This window comes from Haemaphysalis longicornis, unplaced genomic scaffold (genome assembly GCF_048455015.1).
Source record: "Haemaphysalis longicornis isolate Haplotype H1 unplaced genomic scaffold, Haemaphysalis longicornis Haplotype H1 scaffold_2, whole genome shotgun sequence".
Lineage (NCBI taxonomy): Eukaryota > Metazoa > Arthropoda > Arachnida > Ixodida > Ixodidae > Haemaphysalis > Haemaphysalis longicornis.
The window spans coordinates 280,589,390-280,611,817 of record NW_027526295.1 but is presented as its reverse complement, the minus strand read 5'-3'; the positions used below and the strand labels follow the sequence as shown (position 1 = coordinate 280,611,817).

At 48.5% G+C, this 22,428-nt stretch overlaps 1 protein-coding gene across 2 annotated transcripts in view; it reads left to right on the top strand.

Moving 5' to 3' along the window:
- The first annotated feature begins 19,213 nt into the window (after positions 1-19,213).
- The window catches only part of LOC144170762 (lachesin-like), a 52,127-nt gene continuing 48,912 nt past the window's right edge, over positions 19,214-22,428 (top strand). The window contains exon 1 of one of the 2 annotated variants that reach the window (XM_077700746.1): positions 19,214-19,427. In XM_077700746.1, coding sequence (XP_077556872.1) covers positions 19,359-19,427 — 69 coding nt within the window. In that variant the 5' untranslated portion in view covers positions 19,214-19,358. The remainder of the gene's footprint in view (positions 19,428-22,428) is intronic. The other variant, XM_077700747.1, reaches the window with a different exon arrangement.

The following is a 22,428-nucleotide window of genomic DNA, read 5'->3' as shown; positions in this document are numbered from 1 at the left end:
CAAGAGGTTTTGCTGCTTTGGGGCTGTAGATGCGTGATGTCTGGCCATTCTGATGAGCTCTTGCTCAGCCAAGCTGGTCCCTGCCACCAGTTCACGTCGGTAGCCAGTGCCTCTAAGGAGACCCCTCGGGTCAGTACATCTGCAGGGTTGGTTTCCCCTGGTTTCCCCTTGGTTTCCCTGGTTTCACCACCTACAGCCTGATGTGTTAGACAGGATTTCCTTGACAGGGTTTTTGCAAAGACGTCTAGGGTCGAAGTTGCTCGATGCACGGCCTCCGCGGTCGGCTTCCGGCGGCGCGCCGTGAGCAACGGTGCGCCGCCGGCAGCCGATCACGGAGGCCATGCTCGATGTAACCAGCCAAGCACTATGGTTGAGTCCGTCCATGTGAAATATTGCGTTCTTGTCATTAGGTCGCTCCAGGACTCTGCTATATACTTTAAGAACCTACTTCCTGTCAATGCGTCCATTAGCTCTAGTCGTGGCAATGATAGAGCTTTCAGAGGGGCTATCCTTGACTTGGCTACTTTTAGAGTGCTAGTCACTTTGCCACTTGCATCTTCTACCCGCAGGTACGCACAAGCTCCGTAAGCTTTCAGGCTCGCATCGACGAAAACATGCAGCTGCATATCACGTGGTTCCGTAACTCTGTGCTTGATGCTCCGGGTAACTTGGATCTTTGGCATGTGTATCAATTAGTTTCTTTAGTCACGCCACTTATCTTCAATATCAACAGAAAGCTCTTCGTCCCAGTCCACCTTTATAAGCCATAACTGCTGAAACAGCAGTTTTCCTCGGCCTACAAACGCTGCGAGAAACCCGGACGGATCGTAGACCCGCGATACGGTCTGAAGCCCAAATCGCTTGGTGTCCTTTGCGTTCTCCAAGAAAGTAAAAAATGTTCTCCGGGTTGTAGATGAAGGTGTCTGCTTCATTTGACCAACCTAATCCCAGAACTTTCGACTGGGATCCAGCTCTCTCAATGCTTAGGGAGGCATGAGCTCCGTTGGAATCGAACACCTTTTCTAGTTCGCACACCAACACCCCTCAATTAGTATAGGACACCAATATTTTTGAAATTCCATTGCCTAAAGGTTCTATATGAGGATGCCACGATATATCTTCATGAAACCATGCTCCTAAGTACTTCGCTGTTCTTATTGCCCCGATATTCAATATGAATGCCTTGATCTATCATAGGTAGCCTTCGGCATGATCTGATCATAGTCTTCGATATGATCTATCATAGGTAATCTTCGGAAATGATATACGTAGTCTTCAATGCGCTTAGTTGTAAGTTATTGTCATGCAACTATTTTGACAACATTTTAAAATATTAATTTACTTCACATTGGAGTTCGCATACTGCTACTGGAGAAAAATATGTTCGTGTCATCTGCATACATGGCTACCTGGGGTGTACACGGTATGTTTGGAATATTAGCTCAAATTCACGAAGCTGACCCTTTTCCTCACACGAAAGGGAAAGTTAAAATATCCTTTAAAACATTCGAACTTTCCTAGCTGAAGCAAGCTAGAAAAGTTGAAATGTTCTAACCGAGATGAAACGGAGCACCAAGGTGATATGCGACGAGCTAATTATCTTCTGAGGCTGACAGACAATAATTCTACCGGTCAAGTTTCAATATCAATGTCAAATAGCACTGGGGGCAGTATCTAAAGGGCACTGGTCATCCCGTTCTATGGTAGCCAAGTGACCGCTGATCTGTTTACGTTCCTGAAGGCCCATCAAAAACCATAATCACTGCCCTATGGTGCAGTAAACCAACAGTCATTAGGCTGGAAAATTGTCCCTCGTATACCATGACGTGAAGTTAAAGCCATGAAAATGCCACGTATATATACGGACCTCCCACCCCTCCACATGGACAGCGGAACTTCCGAAGATGTAGACACGTAAAGTGAGCAAGTAGAGTATCCAAATGCTCAAATGTAAAAGCTAACCAATATAACTACTATTGAATGTTATGCTAATGCTCTTCTAGACGGAAGCCGACAGCCAATAATTTAAATACACATTACTTGACGAGAAAATTTCAGCTTGCCTCCTGTGGCAGTCCTGTCCCCGTGCGAGAAGACAACATGGGTCAAGCAATGGGGTGCACGTTAGGTGTCTACACCCGTGACGTCTGCCTGGCATTTCCAAAACGAGGACAAACGAAAAACGTATGGTATCATGTTGTTACATTTGTGAATGCATGAAATGCTCAAACCTTTGCTCACTGAACTTCTGGCGATAATGGAAGAATCCAAGGTGACAAGTGATGGAAGAGAGGGCGGTTAGAGGAGAGGCAGCATATTATCAATAAGTACTAGTGTTCCTCACTTTCAAACCTTTTGCTTTCTGTAAAGGTAATTATTGGCGCGCACATTTTAACAACAGTATGTCGAAAATTCGGCAGCTGAAAATCACCGAAATGAAAGCCTATTTTATTCTCTGCCCCCCGTACCTGCGTCCTTTATTGTTTTTTTTTTATTCACCAACAAGTTATACAAAATACATAACACAAACTGTTGGGCCAATAGCCGAAGCTAGTTTAGGCCCATTACATAAATACATAATACAGCAGCAAACAAACAGGTGAGTGAAAAGATACTGATTACAAAACACTGCAGGAAAACCAAAGAATAAAAAAAATTGAACATAACAAAAGGAACCGGGGTTCATGCGATGTTGGATAGGTAGTACCTTTTTAGTGTAAATACAAAGCTATTAGCTGCTTTTATTTCTATAGGTAAAGTGTTCCAAACTTTTGCTCCGTAATATTGTAGTAGCCGTTGACCGTAGGTATTTCGGGTTACAGGCAAGTTAAAATTCACGTTACTTGCATTCCTAGTGTTCCTTGTATGTAACACAAACAAATTTATTGAAAAAGGATTATTGAAAAAGGAAAAGGGATTGTAGTGCAATAATATTGTTTCATTACTTCCTATTGTCATCATACTAGTCATTGTTTTAATATTCGTTCCTCGAGTCATCGCTGAGTGGCCAGCTTAGTTTTTGCTAGCCTACTGATTTTTGCTTGCCTTCTTGCTAGCTCTATCGCCAACGAAAGTGGCGATTTTGTATTTACACAATAACATCATTGTGCTCATTAAGCGATTTGGCGTGGGCACAAGGCGTCCGCATCGGTCATGCCAACCAGGCATTCTTAGAATCGATGTCATCACCGCTAATCAGAAGCGACGACGGCTGCATCGCGAAGTGAGCGCCCGTGCAGATGTAAAAGTGACAATGGGAGTGTGCAAAGGAAACAGGACGGCGGAAAAGAGGAAGATGATATGTGATTTAGGCACGCGCCGCGCTGCGCAGTGTGGCCCGATCACTGATCGCGCCGATGAATCATTTTTTCCGTTCGCCGCGGCTTTTCAAAACGTTGCTCTACTGACACACCTTCAGCGTTTCGAGAGCATGGCTCACTCCTTAACCCTCTTCCGACGACGAAGCATCGTTAACGCGCCTCCCATCTTAGGGCCCAACATAGAGTCGGTAAAATTCTTGTCTACAGCCATTTCAACTACTATAGTAACAGCTGAAAACCGCCAAAACATACTGTTTATATACATGTTGAAGATAAAGGCCTTAGCTTAGACTTCAGAACTCCGCAGCAGTTTTCTCATAATCCCGCTCGGGCGACGCAGGATAAGGCTGAAAGTAGGAAACCTGTGCCATATAGAATCGTTTCGCGGACTGAACATGTCCGCTGCAACTTCCTATGCTGTGTTACCTTGTTACAGAAGGATGCACCGAATAACCTGGCGCGCTCTACTTTGGTTTTCACCTGCCATCGGTTTTTTCTGGTGCTATTATGCCATTCTAATACCATAACTATCTCTGTAGAAAGGTTGACCATACTTCACGCACTGAATGTAATGTATGCGTAGCTAGAGGGTAAAATTTGTCCACATTCCTGTCCGTCTGTAACTGCATGCACATGTTTCTCTGACTGATGAGCCCTCTCCGGTGTTGTAGTGGCCAGTTTATTAGTTTTTGGTATATCAAATATCTAACTGTGAGGAGCGTCCACTTTTCAAAAATATAATTCCCCTTACAAATTGTTTTTGCTGATGAAGATGTACTTAAAAATGTATTTGTCTTACATTCGTACGCCATCAATCCCTTTGTATATAATCTGTATAATCTCTGTTCAAACACTAGAGCAGGGGTAAATGAATGAACTCTCTATCGCAAGGCACCGCAACACTCCACATCCCTTTTACTGCTTGGTAGGCGTCCTTGCCCTCCGACATCTCCCGCCTTTAGGCACTTTTAAGTAAAGTCGCATTTCTTAATCGGAGGCCGGTGCGTTACCGCCTGCGTATTATCCTCGGATAGTTTACCGAGCGGCCCTGTTCGCCGCTATCCGCATAACGGTACCGGAGGCAAGTAACAAACACAGCAAAACAGCGGGCGCTGGAATGAGGATAAAAAAGCAAAGTTTCATCGAGCGAGTGCAGTGTCGGGGATTTCCTGGCACGAGGAGCCCCTTATTTTCCCCGATCGGGAAACTGGACCCCGGAGAGCCTAATGGAATAAAGCCCCCGCCGCAAATGGCCACGGTGGCCCTCCCAAAGCTCTCATAATCATCACTACACAGGACGAGTGCGGCTTCCGCGGCCAGTGTGAACGAGGGGAGAGGCATGGAGAGGAAAGACGGGAGAATAGGAGAAGGCGCTGCCACGGCAGTCGCCACCACCGAAACGAAGGAAGGCCGCGCGGTTGTGTCGTCAACCGGATTAAAATAGCATCACCCTGCCCATTGCAAATGAGCAAATGTAAGCAAGGCGCGTCAGTAAGCGCAGTTGTATGTAGCCATGGCTTGCTGACGGGCATAATGAAAGCCTAATCTAGATCAACCAAAGGTCACATGTCTAGGCGCGTTGATGGCGGCCATGCGCCTCGCGAAATGTAACGCGGCTTGGGAGAAAAAAGTGACCTAACCACGACATGACAGCAAGCATTAATTGGGCTTTCACAAGCTAGTTTATTAATTGGGCTTTGACAATCCAGTTGATTAATTGAGCTTTGACAAGCCATGCGTACTCGATGTTCATTGCGGTGCATGTATTGCAGACTTCACTGTCAAGATGCCATTTGCCGCGGCTCTGGCTTCTCAAAACAGACCCTGAGATACCGCTGATGTTCGAAGGCGGCAACAGCGACACGGGCGAAGAACTAGAAAGAAACCAGTCGAGGCATCGTTGATGCAAAGATGCGTCCTCCTCACCAAGCAGAAAGATCTGCACGGTGAGGCTACGCTTCCATATTTCCGGACCCGCGACGCCGAACGAGCGACGCGCATGGCCTGCTCGCACAAGATAAAAAGAACTGAAAACGAGCCCCTACGCAGCGGGCGTTCTCGGTTCCGAGCGAAAACTTTCCACTTCGAACTCATTGCGAAGCAGCGTGTCGTCTCTTTATGCCGGCTGTGTTGTCTTCAACAACGCGACCGGAATTGAGAGCGCCAGCCAGATCGCCCAGAATGCCCCGAGCTGTAGGAAGCGCTGGGTACGTATGGCGCGTACACACTGTCGCTTTGTATGTGTGTGTGTGAGTGCGAACGTGTGCTCGGTTCTCCGCGCTTTCTCCGCTGGCCAATTTAGCACCTTCGCGGGACTTTTCCATTTCTTCTTTTCTTCCTTGCGCCTTACTCCGGGGTTCTTTCGGTAGAGAAAAATGAGCTACACGCTTATCGCTTCGAATGCTCTCCGTCGAGCTACTGATCGTGACCGAGTTATTGAAAGGCGTTTGTGTAAGTTAACCGAAGCTGTATCACTCCGTGCGCTCTTCTCTGAGTTGAGAAACCGCCTTCGCTGGCTTTACAGCGTCAGGGTCGAAATGTATGAGCGCGCACGTAGGGCAGAAAGGACAGGCTGGGGCGCCGGCTGTCGCGTTTGCGGGGCGCAGAGATTTGGAACTTAACGAGACTGGCGAGGACGAAACAAAAATGATAAATGAAGCGCAGCCTCAGGGATTTTCTTATTTTTGTTGTGAACGCTAATCTATATTTACAAAGGCTTCGCATTGGCAGCGATGCAGCAATCTGATGTCCACACGTAGCTTTCTCTGTTTCTTTTGTTGCTCCCAGCATTTATTTCTCCATAATAAGGGACCGGAGCTGAAAGCAAACAAGATGTCAACTAACTCGTTTTTATTGTTTAGAATAACTATACTGGGAAGTTATTAGAAATTGATTTGTTTCATGGCGATAAAAATACAACCTGTGATGCTGTGCGCACAGGGAATGTGAAAACATGCTAACGAAACAAAACCAATACAGTAGATGCTCAGTACTTCGAAGCAACAAAACCAACTCACTCGCAGCTGCTATGGCGTTGTGCTGCTCAGCCCCAGGACGCGGGTTCGATTCCGGGTCGCTGCGGCCGCTTTTCTGATTGAAGCGAAAAGCAAAAACACCCGTGTGTTCGAGATTTCGGCCCACGTAAAAGATCCCCAGGTGGCCAAAATTAATCCGGAAACCCCACTACAGCGCGCCTCATCGCCTGTGTAGCGCCGGCGTGTTAAACCTCATTACAAATCAAAACCAACTCACTACAGTCGCCCCATACACATTTATGCCCTGGCAGCTAACCGGTAGATTTTGTTGATCTAAGCCATAAAAGTAAATTAACCACCGCACAATTAATGAGAGCCGACTGTGTGACTTTTCATCGCTTCGGGTCGATAACGTAATAATATGAATCGCTGAGCAACAGGTCGGGGTGAATTAGCCTCTTTTCGCTGCTGAACACGAGATCCAGGGTTCTATTCGTGACCACGGAGGCTATTTGTGTGATTGGAGTGAAAAAATTAGCAGTGGCTTAGCTCGGTTATGCCAGGATATACGTAGCGTGAGCTAAGGTTCAGCCGGTTTTTGTTGGGTTTCCTGGTTGTCTAGGATTATCTACTTATCATGCTTACTGCTGCAAAAACAATTTACAATCCAATCAAATCCTATCATATCCTATCCTATCCTATCCTATCCTATCGCGGCGGCGGTGGCGATGGCTCCGGCGCGCCAGCTTTGCACCGTGAGACGTCACTGCTCCGCGCGCATGCCCAGCACGGCTTTCCAGGAGCCACGCAAAACTGTTCAACCTCGGCCAGTGTAGCGCACGCTACAAAATGAAAATGCCCGAAGCCCGTGTATTGAGAGTCGGGAACCCGGTGAAGATCCCAACTCGGTTTAAATTAATTGTCACCCCTCCACAGCCAAGTGTAAAGGGGGTGAACAACAGCACAGGTTACAAAAGAAGGGCTGTGCTAGAGCTGCATAATTAGCTCAGAGCGTGTTGAATGCCACTGGACAGATACATCATGATAGGGCCAACACCGTGGAGGCCCTATTCGTAACGGCAGAGAGAGAGATTAACGCGTAATGTGGGGTGGGGTCCTCAGTCCAGGACTCCATCGTAACGATTCATGATGCCTAATGGTTTCGTGGGCTAAAAACACCTAGAATTTTAGACTGTTTGATGACAGCGTACAGAAAAATGGGCTGACAAAAATTGTCATTTCATCTATACACCGACCTTACAATCAAGCCGGTAAGCTCCGCCCATTAATGAACTCGAAAACGCGTTAGCCAGCACATATATCTATGCAAAATTCTAGAGACGATTGCATTATTACGCGATAAATTAGCATTAATTAGAGATCATAGGATTATATGGACGCATTAAAAAAATAAACAGACAAAAGAAGCATTCAAAAAATAGGCAGGTATCGATCGCATGCGGATTGTTGTGCAGTCCCGTTCTTTAGATAATCAATCTATGAAAGGAACTACCGAGTACCGTTCAATAGCCAGGCAATACGGATCGTAGGGAGTCTGAACAAGTTTATATAGACTCTTCAAACTGATATTTCTGCACGGGGTCACAAGTAGTCCCCGTCGAAGAGCACCTCACAATAGGATCGACTATCTCGTAGTGAATGCACTACCGTAAAAATGGATGACTTTCTTGCGTTTGGTGTTATGCTATTTTAACGACTCCACCTAGCCTCGTTTAGCGAAACCGGATGATTCTCCCGTGTTGGCTTTTTTGACCGACATACTTTTGTGGAGGGTGGCCCAAGCACGTATATAGATAAATAGAAGCAACATTATATAGTCGTCCGCAGGGCGACACCACGATTAAATGGCGTCGCGACGCGGGCCCTACGTCTTCTCAGCGGGTGGTTTTTACTCCGAAACGACAAGAGGACTTTTTGTTTTCGCATCAGCTAAAGTTGTGATTGATTGATTGATTGATTGATTGATTGATTGATTGATTGATTGATTGATTGATTGATTGATTGATTGATTGATTGATTGATTGATTGATTGATTGATTGATTGATTGATCGCGGTGGCTCAGTGGCTAAGGCGTTGCGCTGCTGAGCACGAGGTCGCGGGTTCGATTCCCGGCCGCGACGGCCGCTTTTCTGATGGAGGCGAAAAGCAAAAACGCCCGTGTGTGCGAGATTTCGGCGCACGTTAAAGATCCCCTGGTGGTCAAAATTAATCCGGAGCCCTCCACTACGGTGCGCCTCATCGCCTACGTTGCGTCGGCACGTTAAACCCCACAATCACGATCGATCAATCGATTGATTGATTGATTGATTGATTGATTGATTGATTGATTGATTGATTGATTGATTGATTGATTGATTGATTGATTGATTGATTGATTGATTGATTGATTGATTGATTGATTGATTGATTGATTGATATGTATTTATTCCCTTTAAGATCAATCCGCACTTTGACCATCGCCGAAGAAGGGATGGGGAAAGGGGAAGGGTGCTCAGAAATAACGTTGTCGTGTGTGCCGCCATCTTGTATATAACACACCTAAGAGTGGAGGATCATTTTTCTGTGCTCTCTGTGGACTCTTTGGGATGGGGCCACTTTCGCAGCATTATTAGCCTAACGTTATATGTAATTTGAGCGTGGCTCTGGGTTCATTAGTCGTTCGAGGCACGGCACTTCCACAGCGAGTTCTCGAGGTCAGTGACTTGTTGGCTGTCTCGTGATCCACATAGCTTGCAGGTGCCGTCGTCCGGCTGCAATTAAAATGGGGCCATGATGTGCGGCATTATGGCAGTGTTCGTCCGATTAGTTAAAGTGTGACCTATGCCTACCGATGATTAGCAGATGAGATAGGGTCGTCCTCTTGGGTTGGTTGAAGACGAAACGCTGCACGTCGCTTAGCACGTGCTTTGGCAATGGCTTCCCGGTAATCATAGTCGAGGTCACTTCCATCCCCTTCGAACCCGTCAGGCAGAAGTTCCAAAAAGAAGGCGCCGACTTTCGCAGAGCGGGTAAAATTTCTTCGGTAACGAGGGGGACTTTAGCCAATTATCGGGGTCTGAGAAAACCTCTCGGGGTTTTTTGTGTGCCTCCTTGTTGCCCGGTATCTTGTTACTGCCAGGAGCCAATGGCCAGTAACTGTGCGTCCAATATGCCGAAGATCTGTAGCAACTGCTCGAATTCTTGCGACCTTGCGGCTGCACATGTTATGCTTACCCTGTTCTCTTACGGCTACCTTGCCGTCGCTATAAAGCTCAATATGTGTTGGTGCCTTGCTGGAGTTTTTGACAGCTATTCTGCACGCTTCCTAGGTCGCCAGTAGTAAAGCCCAAAGCTCGGATTCCTTCACAGATGCGTTACCGCGAAGTGCCTTGGCTCCTTCAGTTTTAGCCTTGTCGCACTACCACGCCTTACCGGCTTAAATCTTCTAAAGGGCTGCGTGATGTAAGGGCAAACGTGGGTTATAACCAGACAACCGACAATTTCCGACTACCAGAACTGATGGACAAGTGTTAGACAACCTTATTAGGGGAAACACCAAAGCGGAGTAAGTTTCTGCGAGGGAAAATTTCGCATCCACCCGAGATGCAGCCGTACTGCTACAAAGAAAAGGTATGCAGCTTTTCCAAAACTTCGGGGTTGAAAAAAAATCCACCTTTAGACAGAATGACGACCAGTTATCGGACGAATTTTCCACCAACTTCGAAGTCTTTGAGAAATTTCAAAAAGCTATGCAGCTTTCTTATTTTTTTTTATGCAACTTTCCTTTGTAACCGTAGGGCTGCCTCTCGGGTGGAGGTAAAATTTTTCCTTAGCAAAAGAGACTTGCTGTACTTGGCGGATACTTTTAAACTGGTCTTTTCATACATGTATAATCTCATTACACTTAACTTTCGCCCATCTTCGCAAGGACAGTAAAGTATCAAACTTCCCCCCTTTTATTGTCAATCAAAGAATGGAATGCGTTGCCTGAATGCATTGTGGCAATAAGGGAACCTGCTTCATTTCAGAAAGCCCTTTTTGCCTATCTCGACCAAAGAACTGTGCATTTATTGTAAGCGATTGTACAATGTTGAAAGTGACTGTTGAATACACGCGACTTTGACCCGATTTTTTAACCCGCCATGTTACCGTTCAAGTTCGCCCCGATGTTTTGCTTCCTGCGCATGCCTTTTCTCCCTTATATCTGTTTTCAATATTGATTGTGTTAATCCCCCCCCCCCTATGTAATGCCCCTCGGGGCCTTTAGGGTATATAAATAAATAAATAAATAAATAAATAAACTAGTACGAGCCAGTTTTAATTTGCTTTCGTCGCGTCTACCTATATTCGGCAGCACCTTTCATTTGATACCATGTTTTGCCCGTGTGACAATTTCCGGCTTTAGGTACTACAAACGCTCCTTATAACTATCCCATGAACGCGGTATTAGCGAAAGAGCAGTTCGTTATTACGTAGCATGCTGCTCTGTGCAGCATGAGAGCCGCCCTCCTATCGTCCTGCCCCCCTACAAAAAATTACACCATCTTCCCGTGGGGGAACCCTGAGCAGTACGCGAAGCAGCCATGGGGTCGATTCAAGTGCCCATTAGTTTTCAGTTCGTCGTCTCCGTTAGGTTGAGGTACGTAGCTACCGTTATATTTACCGTTTGGTTTCCATGTTAACTACCAAACTTTTCACTTACCGGAACTACGAAATGGGAAATTGCGGGGACCCCATGGCTGCTTCATATTCTAATCAGGGTTCCCCTACGGGAAGATGGTGTAATTTTATTGGGGGGGGGGGGGGGGGGGGGTGCGTGTGTGTGTGTGTGTGTGTGTGTGTGAGAGAGAGAGAGAGAGAGAGAGAGAGAGAGAGAGAGAGAGAGAGAGAGAGAGAGAGAGAGAGAGAGAGAGACGTACGTGGTATGAGTTTGTTTTTATTTAGGCATTATCATCATCATGTTCAACGTAGGTGACGTCGAGCTGTGGTCGGCGTTCCGCTTTGATTATGACGGCCTTATGATTTTCAAGATGTAAAGTCAAGTGCTGTTGTAGTGGATGAACCCTAAAGTTGCTGAAAATGAGGTCGATGCACGTTCCCTGGATGGTTGTGGGCTGCTTGTAATCACGGCCCGCCGAGACTCGCCGACGACGATGAAATGTCGAAGGCGCGTGAAGCGTGCTCGTCTCGTGCCGGCCCAGGAAGACACCGGCAATACTGTCGCTCCAGGGGCCCTTAAAGGGGAAGCGTGCTCGTCTCGTGCCGGCCCAGGGAAACACCGGCAACACTGTCGCTCCAGGAGCCATTAAAGGGACACTGAAGTGAATTTGTCAAGCTCCCGTTTTTGCTTGCACTGCGTAGACTGGCTCAAATTAGCACACTTTTCATCGTTTATCTGGTTGACAAATCGGTAATTATTTTACAAAGCGCGAAAGAAGAAAAACTACCATGCGCGGTTTGCGGCGGCCGCACCAACTAAAGCTGTGACGTTAGGAGGAGCCGCACCGTGATTGGACGATGCCCAAGGTTAGCAATCAAACAAGTTTCGGTTTCGGTTTCCGTTCTGTAAAACACAACCAATGGCGTTGTTGGATGGGCATTCTCAATATCTCAGTAATCATCGTACCGCGCTTCTGCCATGTTGTCGGCGGTAAAATGCACAAGATAAGCCTCCCAGGACGGCTTGTAGTCGTAGCATTCACTAACAGAGACCTACGCAGTGCATGAACGCCCTCCGCGTACCCGCAGACGCCCAAATGTCGCGCGCTTTTCCCCCATATTTGGAGCTTGCCTCCCTCATGCCTGTATCGTAAAAAGCGTGTTCGCACCAGGCCAAGGGTCTGTTCATTCTGGCATGTGCCCACTGCCTGCAAGCAGTCGGTGCTTATGGCAACAGCACGCCAACGAGAACTCGCTAGCGCGCCAGTGCCAGCCAGCGCGCGTTTTGTGAACTAGTTCGTGTTGCCATGAACGTTGCGGCCCAAAAAAAGGTGAACTCAATATAGAAAACATCGGCGGAAAACATAAAAGTTAACTTAAAAAAAAAAGCACGTACCCGCGGGGATTTGAACTCGTGACTTGCAAAACACTTGCGGTGACATACTAGCGCCTCAGACAACTGAGCCACGGAGCAGGATGCGATGGCCTGGCTAATATAGGGTATATATTGTACAACCGGTGTACACTTTTATTTAGTTTTGGCATTTCAAGCAGCTTAGGTGACTATTTGTTGTACTGCGCTCGTGCAGTAAGCGTCGCCCGAGTTTCCACAGTAGCTCACGTCTAGCAATTGCATTTCGTAGACGGAAAAGCGTTCGCAGATGCGTAGTCGTGCTGCTGACCGCTGTGCTTGTTCGCCCAGCGCGAAAAAGTGCTTCCCGCACCCTAGTTTTACGCTGTACGGTAAAAATATCAGTTGATTTATTTCCTTAGTACCTATATTGACTTCGCTCACTCTTCTCCACCCTCAAGAGGCCTTATATTTTCCTACTGGCGTACCAGCTGCGAAGCGTCGCATGTGCGCTTGTGCAGCGCTTGTGTGAAGCGACCTTGACTTGGAGCTAGATACAGTGTACAAACAAACCAAGTAAAGAAAGGCACATTCTTGCATTCACAAACGTGTCCTGGCTTCGTTTCAACTAAGCGAACGAATTGCGACCAAGCAATTTTTTTAACCTCCTGGACTGCGACGACCCGCCGGCGGCCGGCGGACGAAACGCTGGGCCGACTGACTCTGTTGGCCGGGGAGCCGTGCAGTAGCGCCGCAGCCAATTGCCAGCTCATCCCCTCCTGACGTCACACGAAAACGCCACAGAAAATGGGCGAGCGTAAAGAGAGGAGGACAGCATTTTCGAATTAGTTTTTCTACTAAATAAAATCGCGTAAACGCGTCTAGAGTGGTCGAAACATGGCCTGGGGACTCCGGACTACAATTTGCGCTAGTAATCCCGCAATATTTACATATCACTTCAGTGTCCCTTTAAAGGGTAAGACACCACCGGGCGTTCAGCAAGCCGAGCATGTGCTGTGGCGGTGTGGACGCCCGCACGGCGTATGGAGGGACATAGCCCGGACCATGATATGCTTCGCATCTAAAAGAAACGTTTGCGAAATAGTTTTAGGGCATTGAAAAGGCATAGACCACGAATAATTAAATATCAATACCCCACCTTCCCGCGAGGGGAACCCTGTGGAGATGCGACGCATCTTGAGGGTTCACTTGGTGTTTCCGTTGGGTTGATTCTCTAATTGCGTGAAACGTGTGAGGAACGCGTATGATGTATTCTTTATTTAACACGCTGCGTAACGTTAGCGATGACGGCCTTGTGGTCGCTGAAGTGTACGTGTAGTGGATGGTGAAGTAACGGGACCACCGTGCAATTTGCAGCGAAGATCAAGTCTATGCACGTGCCCAAAATCGGAACGGCGGTGCTGGAACGACCGCGTCTATGACGCAACGTGGCGCGGCTATGACGCAACACAATCCAACACAATCCACTTTAATCCAATCCAATCCAAAGCCAAGCCAAGCCAAGCCAAGCCAACCCAATCTAATCCAATCCAATGCCCCTCGCGAGAGAGTGTTCGCTATCGGAGAGGAGAGGGGGTGAGCGGCGGAGGGGTGTGGACGGAGGGGGAGGAGGAGGGGTGTGGACGGACAACAACATGGGGGAGGGGGGTGGACGGACAACAACAGCGCCGTATGGAGGGACAAGGCGAGTGAATGAGATGCAGTCGCATCTAAAATGATAATTTTTGCCTCGTTACCAATGGTTCGACTATTGCTTCCTAGTGCAGTTTGGTGCAAGTAACGCTACACTTTCAAGCTGCACTGTATTTTCAAGCCGTAGGGCGCGGTGCTGTACTCATGAAAATATATCAGTAACTACCGTTCAAATTAATTTTACCTGTGATCAATTAAAAAACAGCGCAGAGAGGAGAACAGAAGAAGTGACCAACTAGAGCTCTGGGTACACAAATACCCCAACGTGAAGCCTCGGTACCTGTAGCGTCCGCGTAATCGAGCCGGATGAGCCCAATCAGAAGGCGGCGTTGGGGGCCATCGTTTGGGAACAATACTGTGTTGAACGGCTCTCTTTGGTTTACGCCTTACTGAGGATTAATGAATCCAAATTCGCCTGCAAGCAACTTTTTAATGATTTAAGGGAGAGAAAAACTTTTCTGGTCATTTGACTCATTTCAGTACATTTTTTTTTCTTTTCTTCTTCGGAGCTATTCCTGATGGCCATTCCGCGAACACTCCAGTTTTTTTCGTACAAAATGTCATACGACACGTGTCGATCGTCTTGCCCGGTTCATATGCTCAGTTACAAAATAAATCCGGTGGTACTAGTTATTTTTACGCAGATGCTATCAAGTACATAAGCCTGAATGATATGCAACACGGTTTAGAATGGACAATGAGCCTAAGTCACGTAATTATTCAAGAGATGACGTATATAAAAAAATACCAGTAGACGAAACAAACAGAGCGGGCTCGCCACTTTTTATCATATTCATTCATACTCATTACCATTGCAGTTTATCGCTGTCCAATCAATGCTTTGCAAAAATCGTGGAGTACTCCTTTCAGAACAAAACAATTCCATTTGATCGTAACACGTGGCGCGTCATATTGTCGGGAGTTGTAGCCTGACTCTGGTCATATGTCGTTGATTTCTGACAAGCCAGACCCACCACGAGCACAACAATTCATACATATAATAGAATATCTCTCGAATATTCACATGACACAAGTACTGATTTTCATGGCTTTAGTAAAACAACTGGATCCAGCGGGAAGCGAAGTTTTCTTAGATTAGTGTAGAATCGGGCCTACTCCGGTCGTGAAAATCCCCTAGTGGTAGATCTACACCTTAGCCTGACCTCCGCGGTCTGAAGGGAACCCCTGTGCCGTCTTCATGGACGCATCATCTTTTTAACTGGGCTACTCCTCCCTTCCCCTCCTTCCCCTACCCCTATTTTGGCCGCATGGCTTCCCTCGCCTAATAAAGGACTACAACAACAACAATCCTGGAGCGCGCGATACGAGCACGTGGCTTCGCTTCACGACGTGGACATGCACAAATGCACCCGGCGAGAGGCTTGTCTGACAAGCCCCAGGCATCTCGAGGCCAACGTGTGGTCGCGTCACATTTGTAACGCCCATTTGCAAATGAGGATCGAATGGAAACCGGCGAGCTCCGCTCGAAACCGCTCTCAGCTTCTTTCTCGATCGCTCTGAACATCGACCGTAACGGTCGTGGTCGAACCCGAACTGGGCGACCAATTGGTGCGTTGCAGAGCTCTGCCATTCGAATGAATAGGGCGCCCTCATGTCAACATTTCACTTGCAAATCTAATGCACGCTGTGCGCAACTTTAACTTTCTCTAACATGCTATACTCCTCTCGATGGACGTAACCCGCGTTGCGAATGAACTAGTACATGGTAGAAGCGCAGCGCCGGTAGCGCACGAAATAAGAGTGCAGGTCGGTGTCTCGACTTCTACACTGGTAAAAATGTTGTTTTTCGCTCATTACATGAGAGTTGCTCTCTTCAACGCAATAAATAACCGAGTTTACTAAGGATAGGATTACGAATTGCTATGTAGCGATTGCCATCGTTGCTGAACCAAGTCCTTATCAATTTCGCTCCACATAATAATATCGATGCAAAGGCCAGCTTGTGTAATTTGTGGCTAAGGGGACCCAGCAAATGAAAATGAGCGTAGTGTCGGGCCCCTAATATAAAATATCCTACCCGCCAAGTTTCTACTCAGCGTGTTTTGGCTTTAGACTGGAACATGCTTTGCTTACTATCTCTCTGTCTGACTAAAAGTATTTTTCAAGACCCTCAATCGGGCATCCTAGCTCGCCCCATGGGCCTTCCTATCATACATAAGTTTCACGTCATCGCACCATGCACTGGCCGGGGCCGATGGTTCCGTGCTTGGCACCTTCCTTTCCACAGATAACTGACCGGTCCCTCCATTTATTGACATTTATGAGAGGCCTTGCATCCTTTCGAGTACACGACGAACTTCAGTTATTTCGATCAATTAACTTAAAATTACATTATCAAGTAGGATTTCTCTGAGTTGTGGAAATCGTGGAGAACCGCGGCTCGCGATCCCGAGCCCGGCGCGAGCTTCGGGAGAGACGCGTTGCGCTGAAACCGGTCCGGCGCTCCAATGGTTCGTCGGCAGCCCCCGAGAGATGGCACCACCTGTCCGTGCGGGGTACAGGCACGCGGGCGGCGCGAACGTGTGCGCGCGGAAGGTGGAGGAAAGTCTCGCCGGAGTTCCGGTCGAGGCGAAATCGGCGGAACAGCACGGCGCTGGCGGATACCCTGTATCTCAGGTGGGAACTGATGTTTGTCGCACGCCGTGAGTGCTTGCCTCCCGTTCGCGGTCAGGACCCGGACGGCCTGATTCGTGAGCGCCGTCGAGCCTTGTGCTCGCATGCTTAGGGATTCCCCAAATAAACGGCTGTGCTTCGGCACTACTGTCCACTGTGTTCTCGTATCAGCGAACCTCGCTGGGCTGCTGTAGGCTCGGGAGTCCGCGTGGTTGACACGCCGGGAGGCCTACGCTGGAGTACTGGCTAGGTCGCCCCGAAGACCCCTACGATATCCCACATGGCGCCCAACGTGGGGCTTGTCTTCAGACGAATTCGAGGTTGCTAGCTCCCCGAGAACAATGCCGAGCCTTCGGTGCCGATGTTGCCCGCGGACATTTGCGGTGAGGACGGAAGGCCCTGATCTTTACTGCGTCTGCTACATCGACCACAGGCGTGGTTGGCTACCTGCTCGGCGGTGTATGCGTTGCTGCAGTCGCAGCCCGCTACGCTCGGTCCGCAAGATTTCGGAAGTAACGCCTCGCGCCAGTCGGTTGCAGGCAGTCAGTTTATGGTGCCCGATACAGCCATGACGTTGTATACAACCATGACGCTGTGTACAGCCATGACGCTGTATCCCAAAAAGGCGTCATCGAAGCCGTGAAGGAATGTATTGACACCTACGAAAATGTCCGCTTCCAAAACCATTGCGGGATGGCTGCCAGTGACTTTCTAGGGCTGCTTCAACTTTACCTGAATGCTTTTCGGGTGCGCTTCGACGAAAGTGTCTTCGCGCAGAAGGACGGCATATCTATAGGATCGTGCATTGCTTCAGTACTCTGCGATATATACCTGGCAAAGGGTGACCTCATGTTGCAGCCTGTTTTGAAGCAGATGGGCGTCACGTGCTGCTTCTGATACGTGGACGACTTCTTCGTATGCTTCCCTTGGGGAGAACTGGGGGAAGACACAGTAGAGAAGGTTTTGAAAGCCTTTAGCAATGCCCATGCAGGCCTCGAATTCACGCACAAGCTACCAGAAGACGGGCGCCTCCAGTTTTGTACGTCAGCCTCACATTGCAAGAGGGGACCACGCGTGTTGGAAGTTGGAAGTACAGCGTGCATAACGCAGGCTTTGTCAAAATCTTTCCACCATGCCGTAAAAGAAAGCCTGAATGTGCACATCAGGCGGCTCAAAGAAAGCGGCTTTCCAGAACCACTCCTTTTAGATGCGACTGCATCTCATTCACTCGCCTTGTCCCTCCATACGGCGTTGTTGTTGTCCGTCCACACCCCTCCCCCATTCTCCTCGCCGCGCGAGCTGCGCTCTCCGCCGCTCACCCCCTCTCCTCTCCGATAGCGAACACTCTCTCGCGAGGAGCATTGGATTGGATTCGATTGGATTGGCTTGGCTTGGATTTGGATTTGGATTGGATTGGATTAAGGTGGATTGTGTTGAATTGTGTTGCGTCATAGCCGCGCCACGTTGCGTCACAGCCGCAGCAGGGGGTTCACGGCACGTTTCACGCGATGGGAGAATCGATTGATTGATTGTAGGGTTTAACGCGCCGACGCAACGCAGACGATGAGGCGCGCCGTAGTGGAGGGCTCCGGATTAATTTTGACCACCTGGGGATCTTTATCGTGCGCCGAAATCTCGTACACACGGGCGTTTTTGCTTTTCGCCTCCATCAGAAAAGCGGCCGCCGCGCGATGGGAGAATCAACCTAACGGAAACAACAACGGAACCCCCTATGCGTCGCATCTACACAGGGGTTCCCGCGAGGGGAGGTGGGAGTAATTTTTTAGGAGTGGCAGAGAATTGCCTGAAATAGTTAAACGCGGCGTTGGGCGTCAGAAAGAGAAGAAGGATGACAGAAGACCACAGGCAGTCATTCCGTACATCCACAACGTCTCACACAGGCTGAAAAAGGTTGCCGAAATGTATGATGTTAAAGTTGTTTTTTTTTTCGCCCCACACAAGCTGAAGGGACTGTGCAAGAGGGTGAACAAGGATGACGCTGAACGCCTACGCTGTGAGGTGAAACACAGAAACCCCTTCGTTAGATGCGAGTCAGAAGTCGTCTACAAATTCCGTTGGACTGTGGGAGGTCCTATATAGGACAAGCAGGAAGGTGTCTCAACGAGCGGCTGCGGGAGCATAAGAACGCGTGCGCCGAGCTACAAGCGCCCGGCCATGGGGCCGATCACTGCAAAAAATGCAAATGCGAACCACAGTTCAATGAAACAACAATATTGGCACGCTCCCACAGCAGGACGACCAGGGAAATTATAGAAGCCTTCAGTATGGCATCGGGGAGCCATGGCGCATGCGTCAGCCAGCCATCGGGGCTCCTAAAAAAGAAGGAAATTCACCTTCTGCAGAAAGACGTCCTCCGTGTAACAGTGAGCGAGAGAGAGGGGAAGACGGGCGCATGTGGTCAGCTCTGAGTGAGACCACGCAAAAAAGAGGTGACGATAACAACTATCAAGAACTTAACACAGATAGGGTTTTGTGTGGTGGTTTTGAATGTTTCTGTTTCTATGTTTATGTTTCCAATGTTTTCCGGTAGGGTCGGAAAATAAAGGCCAGTTGATAGTTGCGTTTTCGTAAGCCTGCATCTTGTGATCCGCCGTCCTTCGACTCCGTTAATTTCAATTTAGCGCAGTGTTTTTACAAGAAATAATGTACCAGCGAGCCCAGAAGCAAGCTCTCAATGACGGCAAATGTTTAAAACTTCCTACACGCACCAGGCGGTACGTCCGACGGACCGTGGCCCGCTTGCGAGACGGGAGGTACGTAAGCCTTTTTCCAGCATGGCGGCGGGTCGCCTACCTCGTAGCGCCGTCCCCGCGCAGTTTCGCCGGTGCTGCCGGTTAAGTGTCCCGAAGGCGCGGGGGACACAACCGAGCGAGGGTGCGGTGTTTGGGAGTTCGCAAACCGCACGGTGAGCCCGCCGCTACTGCGCTTCGAGTTCAAGGCGGAGTGTTTGCCGATTTGACGCCTGACGAAGAGCGAGGGGGATCGCTGAAGAATCGCGGGGGGAAGCGTGAGCAATGGGACCGTTGTCTCCGCCCTTCCGGAGTGCGTGTGTCTCGATGCCGTGAAGTTTCATCTCGAGATTGCGTTCAGGCAGTAAGAGCTTCGCGCGGCTCGGCAGCGGGCTCGTTGGTAGCGAGAGATCGCCAGTCTTAGGAAGAGACGGACTCTCAGGCGACGTATACCGGTGATGTATAAGCCTATAAGCCGCTGGTATTGCGGGTGGCGCTGGCTCTACGGCAGCTTGTATTGCTGTGAGCGATTTGCAGGAGTCCCGCCTGCTTGATGCTGACGCAGCTTTGCCGACCAACGCACCAGGCCGAAATAACTCGGATGGGTATTTCGATGCCGACAACCCGTAATAGTCAGGCGAGCTGCCTCCTGGCGGGGGTGGCTGCTGGAGCACAGTTGCCGGACTCAGGTTCTGCGAGCAAGCGAACGTGCAAGGGTGAGAACCCTCGGAAATGCAGCTTTGTTACCCTATTTGGCGAGGTCGTCGACAAGGTTTCCGGCCAGTCACAGGAGATTTCGGAGTACCGCTGCTCCCAACTTCAAGTATGGGAATCGTTTGCACCCGTCGGTGAGAGCGAGACCTGCAAACGGATACCACCGGGAGCCACGTCAGTCACCACTGCCAGGGACAGCGAGGATGGCCTGCTGAACCATCGGCAGGCCCGAGCGCGGTCCGCTGAGCTGCCGCCAGTTGCTGCTCCGGCCCGCCGGGCCACCGACCTTCCGGCAGCCAACCGTTCGAGAGGACCTGCGGTCGAAACGGCCACGGAACCCAGAAGGTGGCGGGATCTGGCGCCTACGCGAGCGGCGCGAGCCTTCGGGCAGCCGCAGTGGGTGCGGCCGTTCCTGTTACCGCCTCGAGCTGGGAGTGGGGGTCGCATCATGGCGCGACCCCGGAATTCGTCGGCTGTGGCTGCAGGCTGCCCCCGGCCCTGCCAACCTGCTGTGCTGCCCAACCGAAGAGACTCGGAACCGGTGCAATATGTTTGCGGGTTTGTGAGGCCAGCATCGCGACGACGGCATCGTGTGGCGAACCTTGGCTTGGATTTTTCTTCAACTGCGAAGTCTCTGCGAAAGCTGTATATCTTTCCTTTGTAGCCGTATGGTTGCTTTTAGGTGGATGTCAAACTTTCCTTCCAAGAATCTTACTCCACCTTGGGGATTTCCCCTAAAATCTGGTTGGTCTTAACTGGACTACGTATATCGATACTCTCGGCAAATTCTCTTCGAAAACGCTTCTGTTTAGGACGTGCTTTAAAGTTCGCGACCCCCTCTGTGCGCCTCCTAGGCTAGCTTACAACACAATTATTCGTCTCAATAGAGTATCTGCCAATTATTTGGGATCCTTACACTCAAACCAATATTCAAAAACTAGAAAACATTCAAAAGAAGGCGGTCAGGTCTGTTTACAATTCTTACGGGTGCAAATCGATAACGGCACTTCTTCATAAGAGCAAACTGTCTATAGTGTATGAAAGGAATGAAATCCCACGTCTTAAATTTTTATATCAGATAGTTACTCGACAGTATGCTATTGAAAGCTCCAACTTCCTTAGCTTTTCAACAGTTACAGTACAAGCCACCAACACGCGCTATCAATCTCATCGCTTAATCCTCGCAACAACTGCTTCGTATACTCTTGCTTCACAAGAGCCACTGTCGAGTGGAACACTCTCTTACGAGGCGGTAACCAAAAAATCGGTATCTGCTTTAGAGTCACATCTGCCTACATGATGCTTTTTTTTTACTCTATATTATGTGTGTGTTTGCCGTGAAGGTGACTTCTGTAAATTAGGTTTCTCCCATCCTGCTGAGTTAGTGTACCAAGATTGCAGTATTAATAAATACATAAAATAAAAAATTCTAACTCACCAGCATTCTGAAGGAAATTATACTTGACACCGATCACAAATTAAAACTTTACAACGGAATTTTGTTTATCTCTTTTAAGCCTCTGATATTGTTCCAACCTATTACAGAAGTAAAGCACGATGCCAAATAAATATATGGCTTGAAAATAGCGTATTTCAGATAGAACCTGACTGACACTGTGTATCACCATTTTGACCCCTTTTGTAATAATAAATGCAATAAGAACCCGAATACGCGGAAGCAATCACCTTTGCTTGTTCGGCACGCCTTCGCGAAGGTAAAATGCCTTGTTCAGCAGTACTAGGAAAAAGGTGGTGGCATGTTACAGTAAGTCGTGCGCAAGCGAGAACCCATTTCATTGCACATTTATTTCATTGCAGATATTTATATCGCATTTTTATATCCTTTGAAGTAATTTCCCTGCCCGTAATGTTACAGTAAGTCGTGCGCAATCGAGAACCCATTTCATTGCACATTTATTTCATTGCAGATATTTATATCGCATTTTTATATCCTTTGAAGTAATTTCCCTGCCCGTAAGCTAGATCCTCGAAAGGATGGCATACCGTGGCGCTGTGCATATGGCGCCTTTGAATGGCGTCGTTTTTATACCCCGGTCTTGCAAGACGTATTTGTTTTTTTCATGCAGCGTGGTCTGCTAAAATCAAGCGTACGGGAATTGTATGTGAAACATAGCGGTTCATTTGGATGGTGCACTCTGCCTTCTGTAGAATGGTGGCTGGCCTTCTGCAAAAAAAAAAAAAAAAAAAAAAAACGTACCACAGCATTTCAAGACGTTTTGCCGGATACCTCTTTCCACTACTGTCCACAATGTGCCCCAATCGACCCATTTTGTTCGACTAGCTTATTTAA